The sequence below is a fragment of the Halichondria panicea genome, chromosome 7 (assembly GCF_963675165.1).
Source record: "Halichondria panicea chromosome 7, odHalPani1.1, whole genome shotgun sequence".
NCBI lineage: Eukaryota > Metazoa > Porifera > Demospongiae > Suberitida > Halichondriidae > Halichondria > Halichondria panicea.
The window spans coordinates 1,125,022-1,144,590 of record NC_087383.1 but is presented as its reverse complement, the minus strand read 5'-3'; the positions used below and the strand labels follow the sequence as shown (position 1 = coordinate 1,144,590).

The 19,569-nt window shown below is 42.6% G+C and overlaps 5 protein-coding genes across 8 annotated transcripts; 3 read left to right on the top strand and 2 right to left on the bottom strand.

Annotated features, from left to right (window-relative positions):
• Positions 1–791: 791 nt before the first annotated feature.
• On the bottom strand, positions 792–10,677 carry LOC135338091 (probable ATP-dependent RNA helicase DHX34). Of its 3 annotated transcripts, none has more exons than XM_064534101.1 (27): positions 10,465–10,675; positions 10,324–10,415; positions 10,019–10,236; positions 9,828–9,965; positions 9,462–9,596; positions 9,040–9,312; positions 8,619–8,768; positions 8,289–8,444; positions 7,975–8,082; positions 7,397–7,641; positions 7,255–7,321; positions 7,098–7,205; positions 6,920–7,006; positions 6,581–6,655; positions 6,401–6,514; positions 5,834–5,992; positions 5,693–5,782; positions 5,557–5,624; positions 5,388–5,466; positions 5,223–5,326; positions 4,910–5,020; positions 4,525–4,655; positions 4,029–4,214; positions 3,819–3,930; positions 3,453–3,598; positions 2,722–3,224; positions 792–2,606 (listed from the first exon to the last, which is right to left on the bottom strand). In XM_064534101.1, exons 1-26 carry the CDS (start codon positions 10,539–10,541, stop codon positions 3,076–3,078), a joined length of 3,378 nt encoding a protein of 1,125 aa, XP_064390171.1. In that variant the 5' UTR covers positions 10,542–10,675; the 3' UTR covers positions 792–2,606; positions 2,722–3,075. The 3 variants fall into 3 exon arrangements, with proteins under 3 accessions (XP_064390171.1, XP_064390173.1, XP_064390174.1); XM_064534103.1 differs by having other exon boundaries at positions 2,726–3,224; XM_064534104.1 differs by lacking the exons at positions 792–2,606; positions 2,722–3,224; positions 3,453–3,598; positions 3,819–3,930 and adding an exon at positions 4,306–4,449 and having other exon boundaries at positions 4,077–4,214; positions 10,465–10,677.
• On the top strand, positions 10,676–14,616 carry LOC135338100 (nephrocystin-1-like). Of its 2 annotated transcripts, none has more exons than XM_064534117.1 (16): positions 10,676–10,843; positions 10,921–10,998; positions 11,062–11,214; positions 11,385–11,457; positions 12,047–12,092; positions 12,156–12,311; positions 12,362–12,453; positions 12,506–12,634; positions 12,844–12,991; positions 13,076–13,113; positions 13,243–13,325; positions 13,377–13,666; positions 13,846–13,919; positions 14,117–14,161; positions 14,221–14,337; positions 14,394–14,616. In XM_064534117.1, exons 1-16 carry the CDS (start codon positions 10,746–10,748, stop codon positions 14,514–14,516), a joined length of 1,743 nt encoding a protein of 580 aa, XP_064390187.1. In that variant the 5' UTR covers positions 10,676–10,745; the 3' UTR covers positions 14,517–14,616. The 2 variants fall into 2 exon arrangements, with proteins under 2 accessions (XP_064390187.1, XP_064390186.1); XM_064534116.1 differs by having other exon boundaries at positions 12,153–12,311.
• Positions 14,617–14,642: 26 nt separating this feature from the next.
• On the top strand, positions 14,643–16,318 carry LOC135338112 (protein ENL-like). Its single transcript, XM_064534133.1, has 3 exons — positions 14,643–14,855; positions 15,063–15,240; positions 15,375–16,318. Exons 1-3 carry the CDS (start codon positions 14,844–14,846, stop codon positions 16,061–16,063), a joined length of 879 nt encoding a protein of 292 aa, XP_064390203.1. The 5' UTR covers positions 14,643–14,843; the 3' UTR covers positions 16,064–16,318.
• A 20-nt stretch (positions 16,319–16,338) lies between these two features.
• On the bottom strand, positions 16,339–17,190 carry LOC135338115 (leucine-rich repeat and death domain-containing protein 1-like). Its single transcript, XM_064534137.1, has one exon. It carries the CDS (start codon positions 17,107–17,109, stop codon positions 16,342–16,344), a length of 768 nt encoding a protein of 255 aa, XP_064390207.1. The 5' UTR covers positions 17,110–17,190; the 3' UTR covers positions 16,339–16,341.
• Positions 17,191–17,231: 41 nt separating this feature from the next.
• On the top strand, positions 17,232–19,567 carry LOC135338273 (alpha/beta hydrolase domain-containing protein 17C-like). Its single transcript, XM_064534359.1, has 2 exons — positions 17,232–18,059; positions 19,179–19,567. Exons 1-2 carry the CDS (start codon positions 17,413–17,415, stop codon positions 19,408–19,410), a joined length of 879 nt encoding a protein of 292 aa, XP_064390429.1. The 5' UTR covers positions 17,232–17,412; the 3' UTR covers positions 19,411–19,567.
• Positions 19,568–19,569: the final 2 nt, after the last annotated feature.

Genomic DNA, 19,569 nt, shown 5'->3' with positions numbered 1-19,569 from the left:
TAAAAAACCCCCGGGAAACCACCACCTATTACACAATCTGACACCTGTCTGGTAATGCATGATTTTCATCTGACGGGTGGGGGTGCATGTAGTCACACAACTTTACAGCAGCATGTCTACAAAATACCCAGGGAAACTACCATAGCATTCCCAATTTGTTTTGATTCATAATTCATGAATATAGACATAACTGTACTGATACCAAAAGGCATAAGCAACTATAATGGAAGCTAGTGACATAAAAATGAACTTTTACTTGTGCACTAATTGTTTAGCATGTTTACGTTTATGTCTATGGGAGTCAGTTGGAGGGTCTGTTCACACACGGGGCAATGGTAGGACTTGAGGTGGGCAGGGTCTACTGACTTGGCAGCGAGGTCTTGTTCAGCAACTGTGTTGAAAGAGAAAAGCTTGATACAGTGGAATGCAAGTCCCATAATTTAAAGATCTTGTATAGATAAAAGTGACCTCTCGTGTATGCATTTATATTTATGGGAAAAATTTCCAGGGGGTCATAATCAGTAGACTCTAAGTTAAGTAGACTCTACTATGACTCTTGACAAATACACATTAACCAAGTCAGGCCTAGTAGCATACAACACTATACATGGTATAGTCTATATAGTAATACTATACTACCCCTCATTTATTGGACTGACAGTGAGAACAGTTACACAAGGAGGCTGCACCACTGCAGTCTAGTGACTTGAGCTTTGTTTCTCTTTGACCAAATAATACAGTTGCCAATGCAACATAATGAGAACCAGCCCTGCCCATTGCAATAATAATGCTCAACCAAATAAAATATCAATAATCATTGTAAACAAGACTGAACAATATACGTTACTAGCCACTAGCCTAACTAAAAAAGTTGCATCTATATATCACTAGTGAGGTGTCACTATACTCAAGTTATACTGTTTTTCTGTTAGAGCAATCAACGAGATCCAGACATAGGGGTACTTGCAATGCTTGAGTATCCGCTATCACAGTTGCCTGATGCTTCAGCTTTAGGGGGGAGACGGAGGTGCATGGATATATTCAAAGGAGGCCCAACCTCCTTCCCGGCAATAAGCTGTGTTATTAGTCCGTGAGTGTGTAGTGATGGTTGTTTAATTGTTGTCCCATTTCTTGACGTTCCAACACTTGAGCAAGAATCTTCCCGTCCATGCATTAACTGTGCTCCACCTGCAATAGCTGACCTGTTAATAAGAGCACTACTTGATGGTGCATTAACCACAGGCTGTGGTGGAACAGAAGAAGATGGTATTTTCTCCACCGATCGAAAATTAGATGCTTTCACTTGAAGTGGGCATGGCGTTGATTGAACAGGTACAGGTTCGTTTACTCGATGGACAGGAATGTTAGTAGTTGAAATGCCACCAGTGAGAGCTGGAGATCTGACCATCACATTGCTAGGATCTTGTAGCCACTTGCAAGGAAAGAATTCAGTTTCCCCCATAAGCTCAGACCAAGATTTCACTTCTGGTGTAACAGTTTCTTTAGTGTCTGGGTCAAGGGTGACTGCCATGTTTGGGTCCATACCTTCATAGAGAAAATCGAAATCATGTGTGGTAGCTCTCACTACTATCTTCTGTACAAGAGGCACATATAAGTCTGCTGTTCTTTCAAAATCAGGATGAGCAATCGTTTGCTCAAACTTAGCTTCAAAATTTTTGCTTTTGACTTTCACTGTGGGTTTTGTAACAGAGACTCGATCCACGTACTTGCTCTGGGAGAGGGCTTGCAACACTTCAGGCCCTTTCATTGCCTTCTTTGCCTCTTCTTTTAGCTGCTTCATGATTGAGTTGGTTTCTTCAGCTGAGAGTTCCACTTGTAACGATTTGGGGGGATCGTACGTGGGTGCTGTATGCTCTCGTATCCAGTTCTGACTGAAGTGAACTCCTTTTTCTTTCAGCCACTCAACAGCAAGAATAAGCTTTATGTACTCCTTCATTTTGAGAAAAAGTGGCTCGTCATAGTATGCAATAGAATCAAAATGTTCTGTGATGTAACGTGAATATGCTGGAAATTCCACAGAATCAATTGCCATTTCTGGTTCTCCTTCAAAGAGAATCTGGTTTGAATCTTCACAAACAGATACACCCTTGCATTTCATGTACACACCACCATGCTTTGATGGATCACGTTCAAAGTTTTCGAAACTTGCCAAACCATCAACATTGCTTTTTTCAGTCCATGACCAGAATTTCTCCTTATTCTTGTCACTACGGACACCAACCATTAGGCACTTCATTTGCCAGTCAATTTCAGCAAGAGTTTCCCCAATAGAAGTGCGTCTCATGTAGAGTGGCTTGTATTGCTTGAAATGTCGGCCAGTTCCTGCAAGAGGGTGGTCAGGGAGAAACCCGTTGTAGTAGAACTCGGGACGCTTGTTTTCTTGGCTCAAACGAATACACATAGCCACTTCTTCCTCTATAATCGTTGGTACTTTCTTAGCAACACTGAAAAGCAGCGTAGGCACACCATCTTCAATGCAAACACCCCTCAAAGATAGATCCTCTTTGGGCATTTCAAATCTGAAAGCGAGACCATCTTCGTACTCATCCATATCGCAGACTTCAGCTTTTGTAGACAACATCTTGCTGGAGATGTAAGAACAATCATGCATGAATAATTATATACCTATAACACTACACAATTAAGATGCATACTATAGATGTGTATTGCATAGCAATGTCAAATTTATTAGCAACTTACTTACTATAGATTCAGATTTAGCTTCGACACAAAGTACATGAGCACTAACTATTTTTATAGTACTGCAGTGCTTTGTCATTATTGGAATACAGCAAAACCCCAGGGAAACCACCACCTATGACCCTATAACATCTGTTGTCTTGTAAGTACATGTATCATTACCCATCTGTCATGTACATGTAGGGATGTACATCCAACGTTATGGCAGCATGCATGTCTACAAAATACCCAGGGAAACTACCACAGCATTTCAATTTGTTTTGATTCATGATAACTCGTGAATATAGACATAACTTTACTGATGCCAAAAAGCAGAATTAACTATAATGGAAGCTAGTGACATAAAATAAACTTTTATTTGTGCACTAATTGTTTAGCGTGTTTACGTTTATGTTTGAGGATATCTATGGGAGTCAGTTGGAGGGTCTGTTCACACACGGGGCAATGGTAGGACTTGAGGTGGGCAGGGTCTACTGACTTGGCAGCGAGGTCTTGTTCAGCAACTGTGTTGAAAAGAGAAAAGCTCAATACAGTGGAATGCAAAGCCTTCTGTACAGATAAAAGTGACCTCTTAAAATTTAACCACAGTTCACAACTCAGACTACTCAACAAAATTCTTGTGGTTACTATTATTTTACAGTCCACCCACGCGAATGCTATTTTGACTCTTGCCAGAGAATGCATTCTTTTTGTGGTGATAATTATAGTAAAGGATCAATCAACTGTAGTACCTTGTTCCATGTCTTTCTTGCAGGTGGCCTGATGCTGCAGCTGCTCTGCCAGGGTAACAGCCAGTCTCTGTTCACACTGAGGGCAGCTCCACACTCGACTGATGTGATCACTGCTACTCGAAGTACTTAAAGTGCCATCATCTAGACTGTGTGTGTGTGTGTGTGTGTGTGTGTGTGTGTGTGTGTGCGTGCGTGTGTGTCGTGTGCGTGTGTATGTGTGTGTGTTTGCGTGCGTGCGTGTGTGTGTGTGTGTGTGTTTGTGTGTGTGTGTGTGCGTGTGTGCATGCGTGTGTATGTGTGTGCGTGTGTGTGTGTGGGCGTGTGTAGTGTGTATAGTGACATAATAATTGATACTGAGTAACGTACCAATCATAAGTGAGGTAATCAGTGATGGCCCACCCCCCCTTCAGTGGGTGTCGCTTCATGTCTGGTTTTACAGTATCAGATTCTTTCAACTCTTCTTTAGAAACAGCTTCTCCTACACAGGTGATTAAAAGTTAAGATAATTGTAGTGACAAATCCTGTAACGGGCATAAAAAGAATCAATAGGCAATTTCAATTCCATGATCCACGTACCCTCTTGGTCATCAGGGGGTGGTCCCTTGTAGAGATGCTCCTTGCCAGCTGCTGACAACTGACCGAGTTTGTAGGGGAAAGAGCTGTCCAGAAACTCGGCCAGTTTGGACGCTAGTAACGTCTCGAGGGCAGCTGTCTTTGAAGTGTCATCAAAATCGTCGTGGAAACGATCCTCCTTAGAACGCTCTGAAGGTATGTAGACATGCGTGATAAAAGATAAACTGCTGATGGTACGTGTTAAAGACCTTTAGGTATGTGTTAATTAAAGGTGGTGTACCTTATAGTGCCGGCTGCTCAGCAAAATGTCACGAATATTGTTAACGAACAATGAATCTCATTACAAAAGCTGACTATTAGAAATCTTTCAGTCACGAGTTGATCTCCCACACGCTAGCACATGCTTTGCACGGCTCTAAAACGCCTGCATGCAATATTTCTAAGAAAAACAAACTAGCAGAAAAGAAAGGTCAAATACGGTGGGTGACCTTATACTTACTTTGAGAGGCCGTCAGTTTGGTGTCCAATAGCTCAGCCCAAGTGGCCCTCAGGGTCTGGACCACACCCATCACCCTCTCCCCCACCTCCGCACTGGGGAACTTGAGCTCCAACCAGCTGTCAGCAATTAGCCTATAGCAAACAAGACAGATTATTACACATAATAACGACAATGTGACATTAAAATACACTTCAATTAACTGCACAACACACGCATATCTGGTACATGTGTGTTGTCACTACACACAACACACACACATGCACACACACACACACAACACACACACACAACACACACACACACACACACACACACACACACACACACACACACACACACACACACACACACACACACACACACACACACGCGCACACATACAAACCTGGTACAGTCGTTGTTAGTGTCCAAACTCTGTGAGAACAAGGAGATGGTCTGGAGAGCTGGCACCCTCACGGCATTGACCAGGTACGGTTTGTTGGTCTCCAGGAGATCACTACAGTCACAGTAAAGTAACACTGATCATCCTCATCGGGATAGCAACACATTTCTAAAGTTCTATTAACTAGTAAGGCCTTGACATAAACTGTACCTGTTCATATACTGATTATAGGTACAGTTTCTCTACAGGAACACCACTGTAGTTACTAACACATAAGTAGTATAAGTATAAAGAAACACTAGTCTACTGTACTCACACATAAGCCAGTAGCTCCTTGCACTTGTCCGTGCCCTCAGGGTGAAGGTACTCCGGACTGGTGGAGAATATACTGGTCGGATGTAATAGTACAAACGACTTCATCTATGGAAATTAAGAGAGAGAGATTTGCAGTGGAATAGAGATGCTGTTGAGAGAAACATACCTTTGTGTGGTAGACTTGCTCTGAGTCTTTTCTGTTGGAGTTACAGTCGTCAGCAATGGCCAGCTGAGGGTACAAGCCACTAAGTGGTAGGGGGGGGGGGGGTTACAATTGTCATGATTATTAATATTATAACGCTCCTATACATGTATATATAGCTTTGTGTACGTACCTGCATAGGACAATCTTGAGCAGGTTGATGTCCTTGAGCGTGAAATTTCGTCTCACATTACTGGCCTCCTACACACACGCAAACACATTAACCTGCTATGCAGGGGGTAGCCATGCAGGGGTAACCACTCACTCACCTGTAGCTGGGAAAGGTCGTGTAATAGTTTAAACTCAAGGTCTTTGAGATCCGATGTGACAGACTCCTCTTCGTTATCACTGAGTGCTCCCTACAAAAGTCATGTGACAGTCACATGACTTGTTAGCCCTAGACCACCTACCCCCTCATCGTCCAGTCGCAATATCTTCTTCTTCCGATGCTCGGCTCGTTGTCTCTTCCTCATCTGTCGGAGCTCCCTCCGCTGGTCCTCTGTGAGACCACGCCCTCCTCTGTCACTGGGGACACTCTCAACATAGCCTCGGGGTAGGAGCCCATACTCCTGTAGAGAAATAAACAGTGGTAGATATGGACTAGAGTCAAAGTTCTGGTGATCCAAATTCAACAATTTTATGATTTTCTGAAAGCTTAGCAAGATACTTTTGAAATGATGTGTTTAAATCCTATTTTTTGCCCTTGGACTATGCTGGGCTATAATCCATGGTATTTGGCCAAAATTGGCAAATTCCAAAAATTGATGGTATCACTTGAAAGGTCATCTAAGCTTTCAGAAAATCACAAAAGAAGTGAAATAAAATTTCCCAACTGTTATCTCCCCAATGTAAACATTGATGGCATCATTTGAAAGGTCTCTCTATAAGCTTTCAAAAGCAGGGAATTAGATCGACGGAATTCAAGTTTATGCATTACCGGTGTACATAATTATGGTCTTCAAAGAAACTTAACATACCAGTAGAATCTCTTGGAACTGTTCCTTGAGTTTGGTGATCTCATAGAACCTCTGTTGTTCCAGGCCCCTCCTCCTACACCAGCGATGCACTGAGCCAGAACCCTCCGCTTTCATCTATACAGCCAGGGTGAGTGGTGGGTCATGTCAGGCTAACAGACACGTCCACCATTGATTGCTCACCTGTATCCATTCGTCGTAAGCATTCAGGAGAGTGAAGGGATCTCCTTGCTCGGACTCCAATGGTCTCCTAGCAATCTGCAGGCCGATATAGACAAAGACGTACTATCATAGTACTAGGAATTTATGCGTGATACTAACTAAGTGAGCGCATCATATATTACATCAATGTGTATCCTACAGTCTCTATTGAAATCGCGGCGTATATAATTAAATAAATTGCATAACATTTTCGTAGCTATAAGATTGGCCAAAACGTAATATTTTATGCTCGCATATGATTATTTCTAGGACTCTACGATATACAGTAACTAAGGTTACGGGTAGATACAATACACGTACAGAGATGTCACTCTGCCCCATGAGCACTCTACTGAATGGTGACTGGACACTCAGTGCAGCTGCCACCACTAGGATCGGACCTATCACCTGCAGCAATCAGAAAAAAATTTTATGCAATTTCTATAAAGTGAAAAAAAAATTTGCAACAGTGGTATTATATAATTTGTCCACTGCTTACGTGGAATACAGTGCCCATGATGAGTATCTTGCCGATGAGCACATCCACAGGCAGCTGTGACAGCATCCGACCAATCGGAGTGAGGCATTCGTCGCTAGTTAGAGCACCCTAACAAACATGTATTGAAACAGTTTATTGGGTGTATTGTTGGACGCACTTGTTCCTTGAGGAAGGCAACAGCTGTCTCAATACTCGCTAGAGCGGGGGGCTCCAGAAATGGAAATCTGTAAGTTAAAAAAATAATAAATTTGTGGAGACAACTCATGGCTACTATACTATAGAGCTGAAGCTCCACCCACTTCCGCACGTTGCCATTGTCCAGTGCCTTCACTTGCAGCACAAGAGAGTCGAGAGGAACCCTCAAAATCTCTGGTGTGGAGTACTCGTTGAAAGAATCATAATCGGACTCAGCGTACATTCTGAAGCACACCCCTGGCCCAGTACGCCCTGCCCTCCCCTTGCGTTGCTCGGCACTGGCACGACTGATCCAGAACTCTTGCAGACGTCTCATTTTAAGCTGAGAGTCAAAACTCATCTCCTTCACCTAGGCCGGAATAAGGATACAGATAGTGGGGAAGAAAAGAGTGGGGGGTACTGTATAGCATGAAATTTTCGAGGCACTTATATTTCGTGGAATGGCCTCTAAAAGTATTTCGTTGCATAATGTTCGTGCCTACCGGAAGCCACGCCTTTAATGTTTGCACGCTATAGCAGGTAATTAATCGTGGACTTAATTTTCATGTAGGATTGCTAACCAACGAAAACAGTGAAAATTAAGCCCCTTGAAAATTTCGCGCTACATGGTACAATGTACATGTAGTTGGGAAGAAAAGTGGTCAAATTGATGCATTGACTTATTGGAGGGTGAAACACACACCTTTCCAGAATCCACAACGAAGCGTACGCCATCGATAGTGACTGAGGTCTCGGCAATGTTGGTTGAGATGATACACTTTCTCACTCCATCCGGGGCAACGTCAAACACCTGTCATTGTGTGTGTGGTGGAGTGGGTGGTAGAGTGGATGGGGGGTGCTTTCAGTAATAATTGTAATCATTGAACATTGAACAAATAAATAGAACTAAATTCCATCTTCACAAAAAAAGTTGGTGGTTGACTTTTCAATTTCGATGAACGTTTCGATTCTTCTAAGCCTCTAAGTTTTCAGATCAGAACTTATTGGCCGACTCACTCTGTCCTGTTCCTCAATAGAGAGGGCGCTGTGTAGAGGCAGGATTATCCAATGCTGAGTCTGAGTAGCGTACGTCTTTGCTTCCTCCATCAGGGTGGATATCTCGTTCATACCACTGAGGAAGATGAGCAGGTCACCCCTCTCGTCAGACGGGTACTGGTGTGTGTGTGTGTGTGTGGGTGGTGGGTGAGTGGTGTGACTGTGGGGGTATGTTTGTGACTGTTGTGAGGATCTACAATGTACACTAGCCGTAAGGGTGAGCACGGCTACACTATTATTTCTTACGCTGCTTCTTCATTTCTTGGTGTGTGTACGCTAACTATCACACACCTTAGCGTCTATTCCCTGCATGATTCTGAGATAAGGCTTTGGGTTGAGTCTCTCTGGGCGTGACCGACCACTGGACCCCTCCCCCTGGAGCACCTGGGTCGAGGAGACAGGATGGTACTCCAGCTCAATCGGGTACAGCCTACCAGGAACCTGTAGCAAAGAATATATCACGTCTGAAGTGTATGTACCGTATTACTAGAATGTTATGTTTGCGAGTATCAAACATAAGCAAATTTTGCTCGTTTCGCAAACGAAAAAACCTATACCAGTATTTGTATGACATTATGATCCTTGCCAAAACGAGATTGCAAAGTGTACAATTTTCTGCTGATTTGGCTGGCTTATTATATTATATTCGCAATGGTTCTTCATCAGCGAAAGATTCTAGTAATATGGTACATTCCTTGCAAATTCCACTCACCCTAATGACAGGAGCTCCCTCAAAATAGGTAGAGAACAGCTGTATGTTGATGGTTGCCGACATGAGGACGAGTTTCAACGTCTTCCGTTTCTCAATCAGCCCCTTCAGAATGCCCAGCAAGAAGTCACCATGGATATGTCGTTCATGTACCTCGTCAACAATCACCACGTCGTATTGGGAGAGGTCAGAGTCTGTGGAGAGTTGCCGCAGGAGGAGGCCCTCCGTCAGAAACACTATACGAGTGGCTAGTGTCCGACTGCGCTCAAACCGAACCTACGTATATACATGAACATGAGGAGACAATATTAATCAAAGCGTCATCCTAAACGGAAACAAAATAGTGAACTCCTTGTACTAGCTTATATACTGTACATGTACACTTTTTGTGATGCTGGACTTAGTTTGCTATTGATCATCATCACCTGATAAGCAATCTCCGAGCTGAACTCGTTGAGTGTTTCGTAGCCCACCCTCTTGGCCAGAGAGATGCAGGCTATTCTCCGAGGCTGAGTGCACGCTATCTTCTGGACACCGGCATCGAGCAGAAACTGGGGCACCTGTGATATATTAAAACAATACTTACTGATACATAACACCGAGTATGTGAGTTATGGGAATCTCCTTAGGATGTAATTTTAGTACGCAAACATAAATTTATTGGCCCTGTGGCTAGGAATCTGTAGAAAGTCGGAACTACGCAAAATGAAAACTGCACCATTAATTTTAATTGTGAAAATGCACAATCCTACAACGAGCACTCAAGCGTACAGCAGTATCAGGGCCCTCACCTGAGTTGATTTGCCGCAGCCAGTGTCCCCCGCCACGATGACCACCTGGTGTGAGAACACAGCTGACACTATGGACGACTTGTACGAGTGGATGGGCAGATTGCTTTGGTCTCGACGAATCTTCAACAGCTTCTCAAACTAAACAAAAAAAGGCTTATTATAATTTCTTTTATAAGTACAACAGATTGTACCTTTTGTTTTTGTTTGAAGAGGATAAAATGTCTCAGGACGGTTCTGACTTCATGGAGGTGATCCAGGGTCAGCGAACCATCTCTTCGTTTTTCAGACCTCCTATCTTGCTCTAAACGTAACTTGTATGCAAGGTCGGGCGGTACTATGGAGAATGGTATTCGATAGGAACGGTCATACGTCTGTGGGAGGTCGAATTTTCCGAACCCCCTACTTTTGTCTGCATTGGGGGAGAATTATAAATCTATCATTCTGCCATAGCCTCGTCTCCACACTCACTTCAAGAGGAAGTTAAGAGTATCCCTACCTTCTGGGGGGCGTGCTTGAGGCGGTTTCCGAAATTGAAACTGTTGATAACGACGAAAGAAAGCCCAGAATTCAGTATGCTCCTGGCTACCCCTGCAAGTGAGAGATGTAATTGCTGATATGAGTATATGTGGACACTTGCCTTGGTACCAAATTGAAGTCTTTGAAGAAGATCCTGTCTAACTCCACCCGGTGCTGCTCCCAGTCAAAGCCTTGCATCCTGATCCCTTGATCCACGGCTGAGGGAATGCAAGACAGCGACGTAGCTGGCTCAGAGCTATTAAAACTGTAAAGCTAGTCTGAACACACCTTTTACAAGGCCATGTGGAGTGCTATGGGATTTCCCCTTGCTGTAGAGGGGAAACCCCTTCTCCATTGGATACCTACAGTAAACTCTGCCCCCCTCCTGACTGTCCTACTGAGATGTCTGGTTGGCCTGCTGACAGTAGAAGTGCTGGCTCAAAGCTCTCCCAGTTGGTCTCCACTCACCAAAGAAAGCAGTTGGAAGATCTCAGCCTGAGGTAGCTAGCAGGCAACCTTTCAATGCAAGACAAATGAAGTCTATCTATTTATAAGTATGGTGTATGTATTTGTGTAGGGAGGAGCCAGTAGATACTGAAGAGGGTGGTGCCTATAGTGACGATGAGGAGTTAGAGGACGAGGACGAAGAATACCTGTGAGTGGTACTATACTAGTCGTGCTCCATTTTATTCCTCCACTCCTCCATCCCTCCATTCAGGCTAAGAAATGCTACACCGTATGAGGACAGCTGCAGTAGTGAGAGTAGTACCAGAGTGCTGTGCGAGGTGCAGGCACTTAGTGACTTTGTGGCCATTGAGGATAAAGACCTTGGCTTCAAGGACAGGGAGATACTCGTCATCATGGAAACAAGGTATGAATGCATTTTTGTAACTTCTTTTCATAATTTGAGTAGGAAAGAAAGGGAGTCCCCTTTCATTTACTAGAATCGGCTCTGTAACTAAAGTTCTGATTGTCCAAATTCAACGATTTTCTGATTTTCTGAAAGTTTAGAAGGTGGTTTTGAGTCTGAATTTTATGCAGCTTTGTGGATGGATGGCTTCTGGCTCAAAATGCACTGGGAGAGAGGGGCTACATTCCCAGCAACTATGTCCAGGTATATAAACATGCTTCTAATGATGCGTACGTGTGTAGATAAAAATTCATTAGATTAGCTCCATTCTCCAAGAAAAGCATGGCCTGTTTTCATAACTTCAGTCTTGAGTTGAGTTAAAGATTGTGCATTTTCTCAGTTAAATTTTGCATTTTTTGTAGCCTCTACTGTTCCCCCCCCCCCCCCCCCCCCTTTATAGTGTACCATAATAATATCGTACCATTCACCACGGTTGTACGGTGGCGAAGTGGTTAAGGCGTTCTGTTTATAGATCGGTTGGTTGCGAGTTCGATTCCTGTCAATAGCAAAAAGTTTTTCGGTTTATCAATGATCAATAATTATAGCTCAGCGATTAGGCGGCCAGTTGGATTAGGCGGACAGTTGTCTAAAAAACGAGTATCGGGAAGTACACCGACAACAGTAATAAACCAGATGAAAAACCATGTATATAATTATGTCACGTCAGGAAAAAATAATTCAACACAATATGTATCAATCATTGATCGATGCACATTGGGTTGGATTATTTTTTGTACATATACAGTACATGTATGATTCTCTATGATAATAATTTTTTATGTTATAACTATAGAGGTTGCCATTTTCTGATAAAACGGCCAGAGCAGCATCACCTGCAGGTAAAATACCATCGACCACATTTGCTCCTGACCATTAACGTACGTATCTTTGCACACCAGTAGGTGGGACTTCAATCGCCCCTAAAAATAGCCGAGATCTTTGGGCCAAACTGAAGGCCACCGTCACACAGACCAGTCTGGCTGATGTCCTGAATGCCCTGGGGGCTATACCGTCTGGCTTCAGGGACTCCACCCTCTCCAAACTATTGAGCAGCTCTCGTAAGACCCTCAGCTGTTGACGTATTTGATTGGTAAACGTGTCTCTACAGGCAACTATCTCTGCTCCACATCTGCTACTCCTAAATTGTCAGTCACTGGAATGGCCTTCAAAGATTTGCACTGGGACTTTGTGCAGGATCAGGTACAATAAGTGTGTCCACACAAGAGTACTCTTATCGATTTTTCCCTTGTAGCTTCAACCGAAGGCTACTAAAGTGAGTCGGGAGTTTTCAGTGCTGGCCGCCAAGAGCATCCCCCTCCCTGGTAAAGGGGTCAAAGTCCTCTCACGACATGTACGAGTGGCTGTCTTCAACAAGAATGATGTGCGTTTAGTGTTGCACTCTAATACCTGGCAATGTTTTTCTAATGTATCTCGAGGTATTTCTTACTGGAAGTCATCCCCAAAACGGCAAAATTTTTTTCAGCAAGACAACTATTTTGTGCATTGTTCAAAATTTCGGTTGTGAAAATGACCAATGCTTATACTTATAGCTCCGCCCCTCTGCCCATACACACACACACACACACTCAGGTTCTGAGCAACATTCACACGGTGAGGGCGGTCTGGCTACCCACAGAGGAGAGGAGCTGGAAGTTCTCCCCAAGGGCTCAGAGCTCCACAGACAGCTTGCTGCATCCTGTAGGTGTGGTCAGAATGAACTCGGAGGATACTAATATTGGTGAGAGCGACTGGTTTCAATGTGTTTTTTTCACTTCTCAGTTGTTTGTTATGTTTATGATTCAACTTTATGTTCACTTTTCAGAGCTTTTATTTGAGCTTGGAGTGACTTTCCAAAGAGAGGTAAATTACAGTTACTGTTTAGTGTGCATGAATCGTTGTACACTTTGTGAACTAGGTAGAAAAGGGAGGGACAGGCTACATGTACTATTTGATTATTAATTTGTGTACTTTTTGTCACTTTATTCACAGAAAACTGGGGAGGTGGGCGAGATCAGTTGTGGCTGGAGCTCATTACCTTTATACGAGGCAACTGGAAATCCAACACCCAACAAGTAAGATGAAGCTAGTGCTGTTCACATCGTACTATAACATCCTCTCCTTAGAACGTACGAACTGAAGGTTCACGGTGGGACCCCCTTTGAGAGTGATGTGGAATTAGACCCAGCTAGGAATATCAAGTCCTCTGGAGGGTTTATTCCTGCGATACTACGCACCAATCAGACGCCTCGCTTGTACGTCCGTCTCTTGAACGTCCCCCGAGCAAGAAAGGCAGTCTATGATCTCATCCCTCCGAGAATCGTCACCAGTGCCCTGTATGCACAGCTACTGGGTTTTTTCAGGCACCTTGTGGGAGTAGCCTTCTTAAGAGGCAGACATGGGCTACCGTTAGAGTGTACGTAGGCATTAAGTACATGTACATTTACAAATGTTGTAGAAAATGCTTATGCAAGTATATATTTAGTTCCGTACAGTTACTGTATAATACAGCGAGACTAGATGCACACCTTCCCCTTTGTACGTATGGCCCGTGAGACTAGACACACATGGTGGTTTATTTGTTTCTTCTTGTAGCCTGCATAACGAAGCCTTCTCTGAATGTGTTCCTGTGGGCCATCGACCAACCTGATGTTATTGACGCTACTCTGGTGAGTTGGGTGATCATGTAAAAGTCAGGGATAGTTACGTATGCCCACACTGGTCGGTGGTGGTCGGTACTAACCACTTCTAGACAAAAATAGTTTACCGCGTTTAGGCTATATAACAAAAATGTATGAAAATTTTAGTCATAATTATTCATGCGAGTGTGTACCAAGTACGAACTGACTTGTCTCAATACTTACAGGCACTCTTCAGTGAAAGAATGAGACTAGCTAAAAGAGCTGATAAGGTATTGTATATTGTTTCATTAATAAATTATGCTGGTTTACGTTTTGTTTTTGGCTGCAGACTAATTTGAAGTATAAGACAGAGCAACTTGAATGTGTTCTACTGCAGAAGATTTATCCTCTTCTCTCTCTCAACAAATTTCCAAAACAGATATGGGCGGATGATAGCCAGGAAAAGGTAAATGAACGATAGTAGCAAGTCGTCTAATTGCATTTTGTTTCACTCAAATATAGGAAAGGATGCGTTTTATTGAAGAGATTTCCAAAAAGGCTCATCTGGCTGCCCTTGTTTCGGCAGAGTGTGTGCAGAATTCTGTAGATATAAGTGAACAATTTTTCATTATACCATATCCCTAATGTGTATGCATTTGCATGAAATGCAACCTGGTGGTCACTTATAATTATTTTAATTGTATTCATTGTTTCTGCAATGATGTAATGAAAAATTGATGCTTAGTATACTGAGTTCTTATTACTCCGGATACTCGGAAGAAACGGATTTCTCTAAAATGGCGGCCAAGTTGTAACTTTTGATAACTTTGACAGCTCTCTGAAACTCCTCGCAACATAAGCTAGCGTCATAGTTTAGTATCCTACGGAGGAAAGTTCTATTTAAAAAAGCAAAAGTACAAGAAAAAAGCCTAAAAGTCATCTACTCTCTCGACAAATACCCTTTTTATCAAGATGGCTGCCCAGGTGAGAAATGATACCTATTAAAGCTGCTAAAGTCATACAATATGAGATTTCTATATGTATTATAAGTTGCATTTGGTGCAGGGATTATATTTAGTATTTTGTTGTTTTCGTCAGGCCAACATAATTATTGGAAATGTTAGTGTGTATGATGTGTGTTAATTAAATTCATGTTCTGTTCTGTTACATGTTTTTATCCGCCCATTGCAGTCTGTTCAAATTAAGCTAGTGTTGGGTCACTCTGCCCAGTGGAGGAAGCGACCGACTCAAGAGGGTTTTACGCACGATTGGACGGTGGTCGTCAGGGGCGAGGATGGGCAAGAAATAAAACACTTTGTCGAGAAAGTCGTTTTTCATTTGCACGAGAGCTTTCCAAAGCCTAAGCGAGGTATAATTTTGAAAGTAAAAGTTGTTGCACCTTGTTCTATGTTTACGCATTGACTTCTACACTGTGTTTGTGCCTTTTTCAGTTTGTTTATTCATTATTTTTACACATAATTTATTTTCACAATCCCTGTGCAGTTTATAAAGAACCTCCTTATCATGTGTCTGAGTCTGGCTACGGAAGCTTTATGTTGCCCGTTGAAGTCCACTTCCGAAACAAGGACGAGCCAAAGAAAGTGAGATTCGAATACGATCTCCTCTTGCCCAATCTCAACGACCCTCCTATCAGTCAGATCAGGAGCGAATGTCTTACTTTTCAAAACCCTTCCGAGGAATTCAGACAAAAACTAGTGGATTCTGGCGGTGTTGTGAGCGGTGGTCCTCCAGCAGTTGTCGAGAAGAAGCCGCCTCCTAGCCAACCAGCATTTCTGCAAAAAAAGAGATCCGGCGAAGAACTGGAAAGCAACGCTCCAAAGAAACGAAGGAAGGACAAACCAAAGAAAAAGCCGGCTGGTTCGAGTAGTAGTGAATCGAGTGACGTTGATTCCAGTAGTGAGAGCGAGAGTGGGGGAGATGACGGTGTCGTGGCGACAAAGAAAAGCGGCGGCAAGAAGCAGACCTCAAACACTTGGAACACTTTTGAGCTCAAGCGACTGCACAAGCGACTTAATTCTCTGCAGGACCCAACACAGTTACAGGAGATTGTGAACATCATTGAACAGACAGGGCTATATAACCTCACAGCATCCACGTTCGACTTTGATTTGTGTAAACTAGACAATGACACTCTGGACAAGCTACGGAAATTCGTTGAACCCACAAGTTAGATTTTAAGAGAGATTTGTCTATATTGGTAGAGTACTGCTGTAGGTTGTACCCGTCATGATTTAGATCTCTATTATTAGTTACACATTTCTCCTTTTTTTACTTTTGATTATCCTGCTATACGTATTCCATTCACCACTAACGCTCTAATCCATTCACACCGTACTATTAATTTATATACACAATGTCATGTCGTGTTATTTTCTTGTACATATGCTTGTATGTATGTCTGTCAATTCTATTTTATTGTTACTTGACACGTTCTTGTTTGACTGTACAACTATAAAATAATAACTTTCAATGATAATAATGAGGAATTGTCTATGATTACATTGTTTCTTAGATCTATCTTTGATAAACAAGAATGAGATAACGCAGTAATGTCTTCAGGTAGCAAAGATGATATTTTATTCTGATGAAGGTCTACATACTCCAAAGCAGTACATTTGAATGGTAGAGCACTTGCAAACGAAATGAATTGATTTTCTGCCAGACTCAGCACTGTCAAGCTCTTTAAATGAAGTGTATCAATACTTTGCAACTGATTCTTAGCCAAAGACAACCACTGTAGGTTGCTTAGTCGATTCAAAGTATCTGTATTAATCTCAAACAAATCATTGCCTTTCAACGAGAGCCTTTGAAGCTGAATTAACGTCAAAAATTCATTTGGTAAACTTGATAGTCCAATATCTTCTAACCACAGCTCCTTTAAATTGACCATCTTGGAGACATAGGGAGGTAAGAAAGTTAGCGGATTGTGACTCAGATTCAAGAATGTTAATGTCGTAGAGAGTTTGTGTAGATCAGACGGTAACAGTGTCAATTGATTGCATTCTAGTGACAAATGCACAAGGTTCTTGAGGTGTGTAATCTCTTCTGGTGGCATGATAATGCTGTTATTATTGAGTAAGAGTACTTGCACATGATCAAGGGTGGAGATTTGAGCTGGGATGATTTTCATACTCCTGTGGCTCAGATTGAGAACTGTACTCTTGCTCTTGGATGATGTTTCCAGGATTTTCTCCAGCTGTGTACCTTCTGCAGTCATTACTGAAGCTTTGGTATCATTTTAGGAGCTCAGATCCACACCATTTGCTTGCTATCCTCCAAACCAACACGCCCACCTTTTAAAGAGGGGCGTGACTGGGATAAACAGGAGGCGTGGTCGGTAGATAAGCAACTTCCTGAGATCAACAAGCTAGCTACAGAGCTAGCTGGTAATACTGGTTACTGCAACTCGAATCACTATTCTCTGCTAGTCTTAGTTCATTGTAGGGTTTTGTTGTTGCCCATTCGAAGTTCTACTATCAAGCTCAAGATTGTGACTCTCTGGATAGAGACTGTATGAACTATGAACGGCCTCTCAGTCCCAGAACTTTGCTATCTGTTTTGCTGTCCTCCACTACCGTCAAGAATAGCAGCCAAGCTAGCATTTCTCCCGCCTGACCCGCCTACTTACTCTGTGGACAAGGATCAAGATGGATCGTGCACTCTACACCTCACTGATCGTTCAGAATGGCAGTACACACACAGTGAACTCGAAGGCATTGACATTTTCACGACTCAAACTAGCCGACGCAACACAATTGGATGTATGTACGTGAAAAACACCTCCAACCCGAAATTCACCTTACTCTTCACACACGGTAATGCAGTTGATCTGGGTCAGATGTCGAGTTTTTTCGTAGCACTCGGGTCAAGAATAGATTGTAATGTGTTTGCGTTCGACTATTCCGGCTACGGGATAAGCACGGGGAAACCTTCAGAGAAGAACGTGTATGCTGACGCTGAAGCGGCTTGGAGGGTTCTCAGGGACAAGTACAACGTACCTCCAAACAAGGTCATATTGTACGGACAGAGCATTGGGACGGTGGCCGCTATTGACTTGGGTACAAAGTATGAGGTGGGCGGAGTGATTCTCCATTCTCCGTTAATGTCTGGAATGAGGGTGGCCTTCCCTGACACTCAGAGGACCTGGTTCTTTGACCCTTTCCCAAAGTAAGTCTTCTCTCTATATCAGTCTTGTTTGTATAATTATATCCCATTGTTGTGTGCCAGTGTTTTGTACACATGTTGATTAACAGCATTGTTACATATGTCGGTTTGATGTTGCAAACATGTTTTTTAGGATGGTAATGGAAATTGTTCCCCATTATTTAATTAAACGAATGTGTGTAGCAGGTGGCATGTATCGCATGCACTGTGTGGCTCTTCCTATAATTATAATAAATATGGCATCTGCATCTGTAGACGGTAGTTGATTACTAGCTTGTAATACTTACATGTATAAATATATTATTAGTACTGTATTGGAAACAAAAACTTTCGATTTGAGATGTATAAGCCGTAGAAAATACATGTACACTAAATGTCAAAAGAGATGCTAGTACTGTGTTTGTTAGTCAGTGAGATTAATTGTGTGTGAGGTCTATTCCCTGACACTCAATACCACCTACATCATTGTACAAACATTCCAAATGTATGTAGGAGAGCTTAGATTATTGACCATGTCATTCCCACGTGTTCTTTTGTAAACTGTCCATTCAAGTATTGCTAGTGTTCTCTCAGTATATTGTGTGTGTTGGTATACACTTGTTAGCTGGTTTGTGTGCAGTGCAATAATTATGTGTGTATGTTTACTGGAACGCCTTAGGCTCTAGCCATGATCGGAATGTAATAGGTCATGATGAAAGGACATGCCTTGGGTTTATGTTGGTATGAGTGTCATATCCAGTACATATACTATATTTAGTGTGATGTCACAAGTTGGCAGGTGTTCCGTGTCACCTTTGTAGTAATTAGTACTTTGCCACTTGGTTGCATTACCATGCCTAGATTCTTGGGCAAAGGTTAAGAATAGAACACTGAATTAAGTGCAGTGTTTGTTGAAGCTCCTGCATATTTCATAATTTAAACATGTCCTATAATTATATTATCATTCATCTGTGTATAACATTACATTAAAATTCCTGGCGAATCTCTCCGAACTTAGACTAAGCTCTTGTTGGTGGGGCAAGCTGGCTGTGTTGTGAAAGAACTAGTTGAGCAACACAAAGTTGACCCAATATATTTCTGTCATGTTAAGTCACCCTACTCTCTCTCTCTCTCCCTGTGCAGCATTGACAAGGTGAGACGAGTGAACTCCAAGGTTCTGGTCATCCATGGCAGTGACGATGAGGTCATTGATTTCTCCCACGGCCTGGCAATTCACGAGGCAGCCCCGAACACAGTCGAGCCCCTCTGGGTGGAGGGGGCAGGGCATAACGACATCGAGCTGTACGGACAATACATGGATAGAATTAGGAGATTCGTTAACGTTGAGATGTTGTCGTCGTCGTCGTCTAGTTAAATTCAGTTTCAATTTCTATTCTCCATGCACTGTATAGTGTGTAGTTATCAAGTATGCTATTGCATGTGTCTCATCTCATTAATGTGTTTTTCCTTTTGTTTTTGCTTGTAATCAGCACAAAAAAATCTAGCTCCTTGTGTTTTAATCACTTACACTGTG

Bases quoted from the DNA above. Each gene is read 5' to 3' on its own strand.
- LOC135338100 (XM_064534116.1), top strand. From the start codon at position 10,746: ATGTCTGGTTGGCCTGCTGACAGTAGAAGTGCTGGCTCAAAGCTCTCC. The intron at 12,093-12,152 runs GTAAAATACCAT...TTTGCACACCAG, and splicing joins CAGAGCAGCATCACCTGCAG to TAGGTGGGACTTCAATCGCC. The intron at 14,162-14,220 runs GTATTGTATATT...TTTTGGCTGCAG, and splicing joins TAGCTAAAAGAGCTGATAAG to ACTAATTTGAAGTATAAGAC.
- LOC135338091 (XM_064534101.1), bottom strand. From the start codon at position 10,541: ATGCAAGGCTTTGACTGGGAGCAGCACCGGGTGGAGTTAGACAGGATC. The intron at 7,007-7,097 runs GTAAGCAGTGGA...TGATTGCTGCAG, and splicing joins TCATGGGCACTGTATTCCAC to GTGATAGGTCCGATCCTAGT. The intron at 5,625-5,692 runs GTGAGTGAGTGG...GCGTGTGTGTAG, and splicing joins ACGACCTTTCCCAGCTACAG to GAGGCCAGTAATGTGAGACG.
- LOC135338115 (XM_064534137.1), bottom strand. From the start codon at position 17,109: ATGACTGCAGAAGGTACACAGCTGGAGAAAATCCTGGAAACATCATCC.
- LOC135338273 (XM_064534359.1), top strand. From the start codon at position 17,413: ATGAACGGCCTCTCAGTCCCAGAACTTTGCTATCTGTTTTGCTGTCCT. The intron at 18,060-19,178 runs GTAAGTCTTCTC...CTCCCTGTGCAG, and splicing joins TTCTTTGACCCTTTCCCAAA to CATTGACAAGGTGAGACGAG.
- LOC135338112 (XM_064534133.1), top strand. The intron at 15,241-15,374 runs GTATAATTTTGA...ATCCCTGTGCAG, and splicing joins CTTTCCAAAGCCTAAGCGAG to TTTATAAAGAACCTCCTTAT.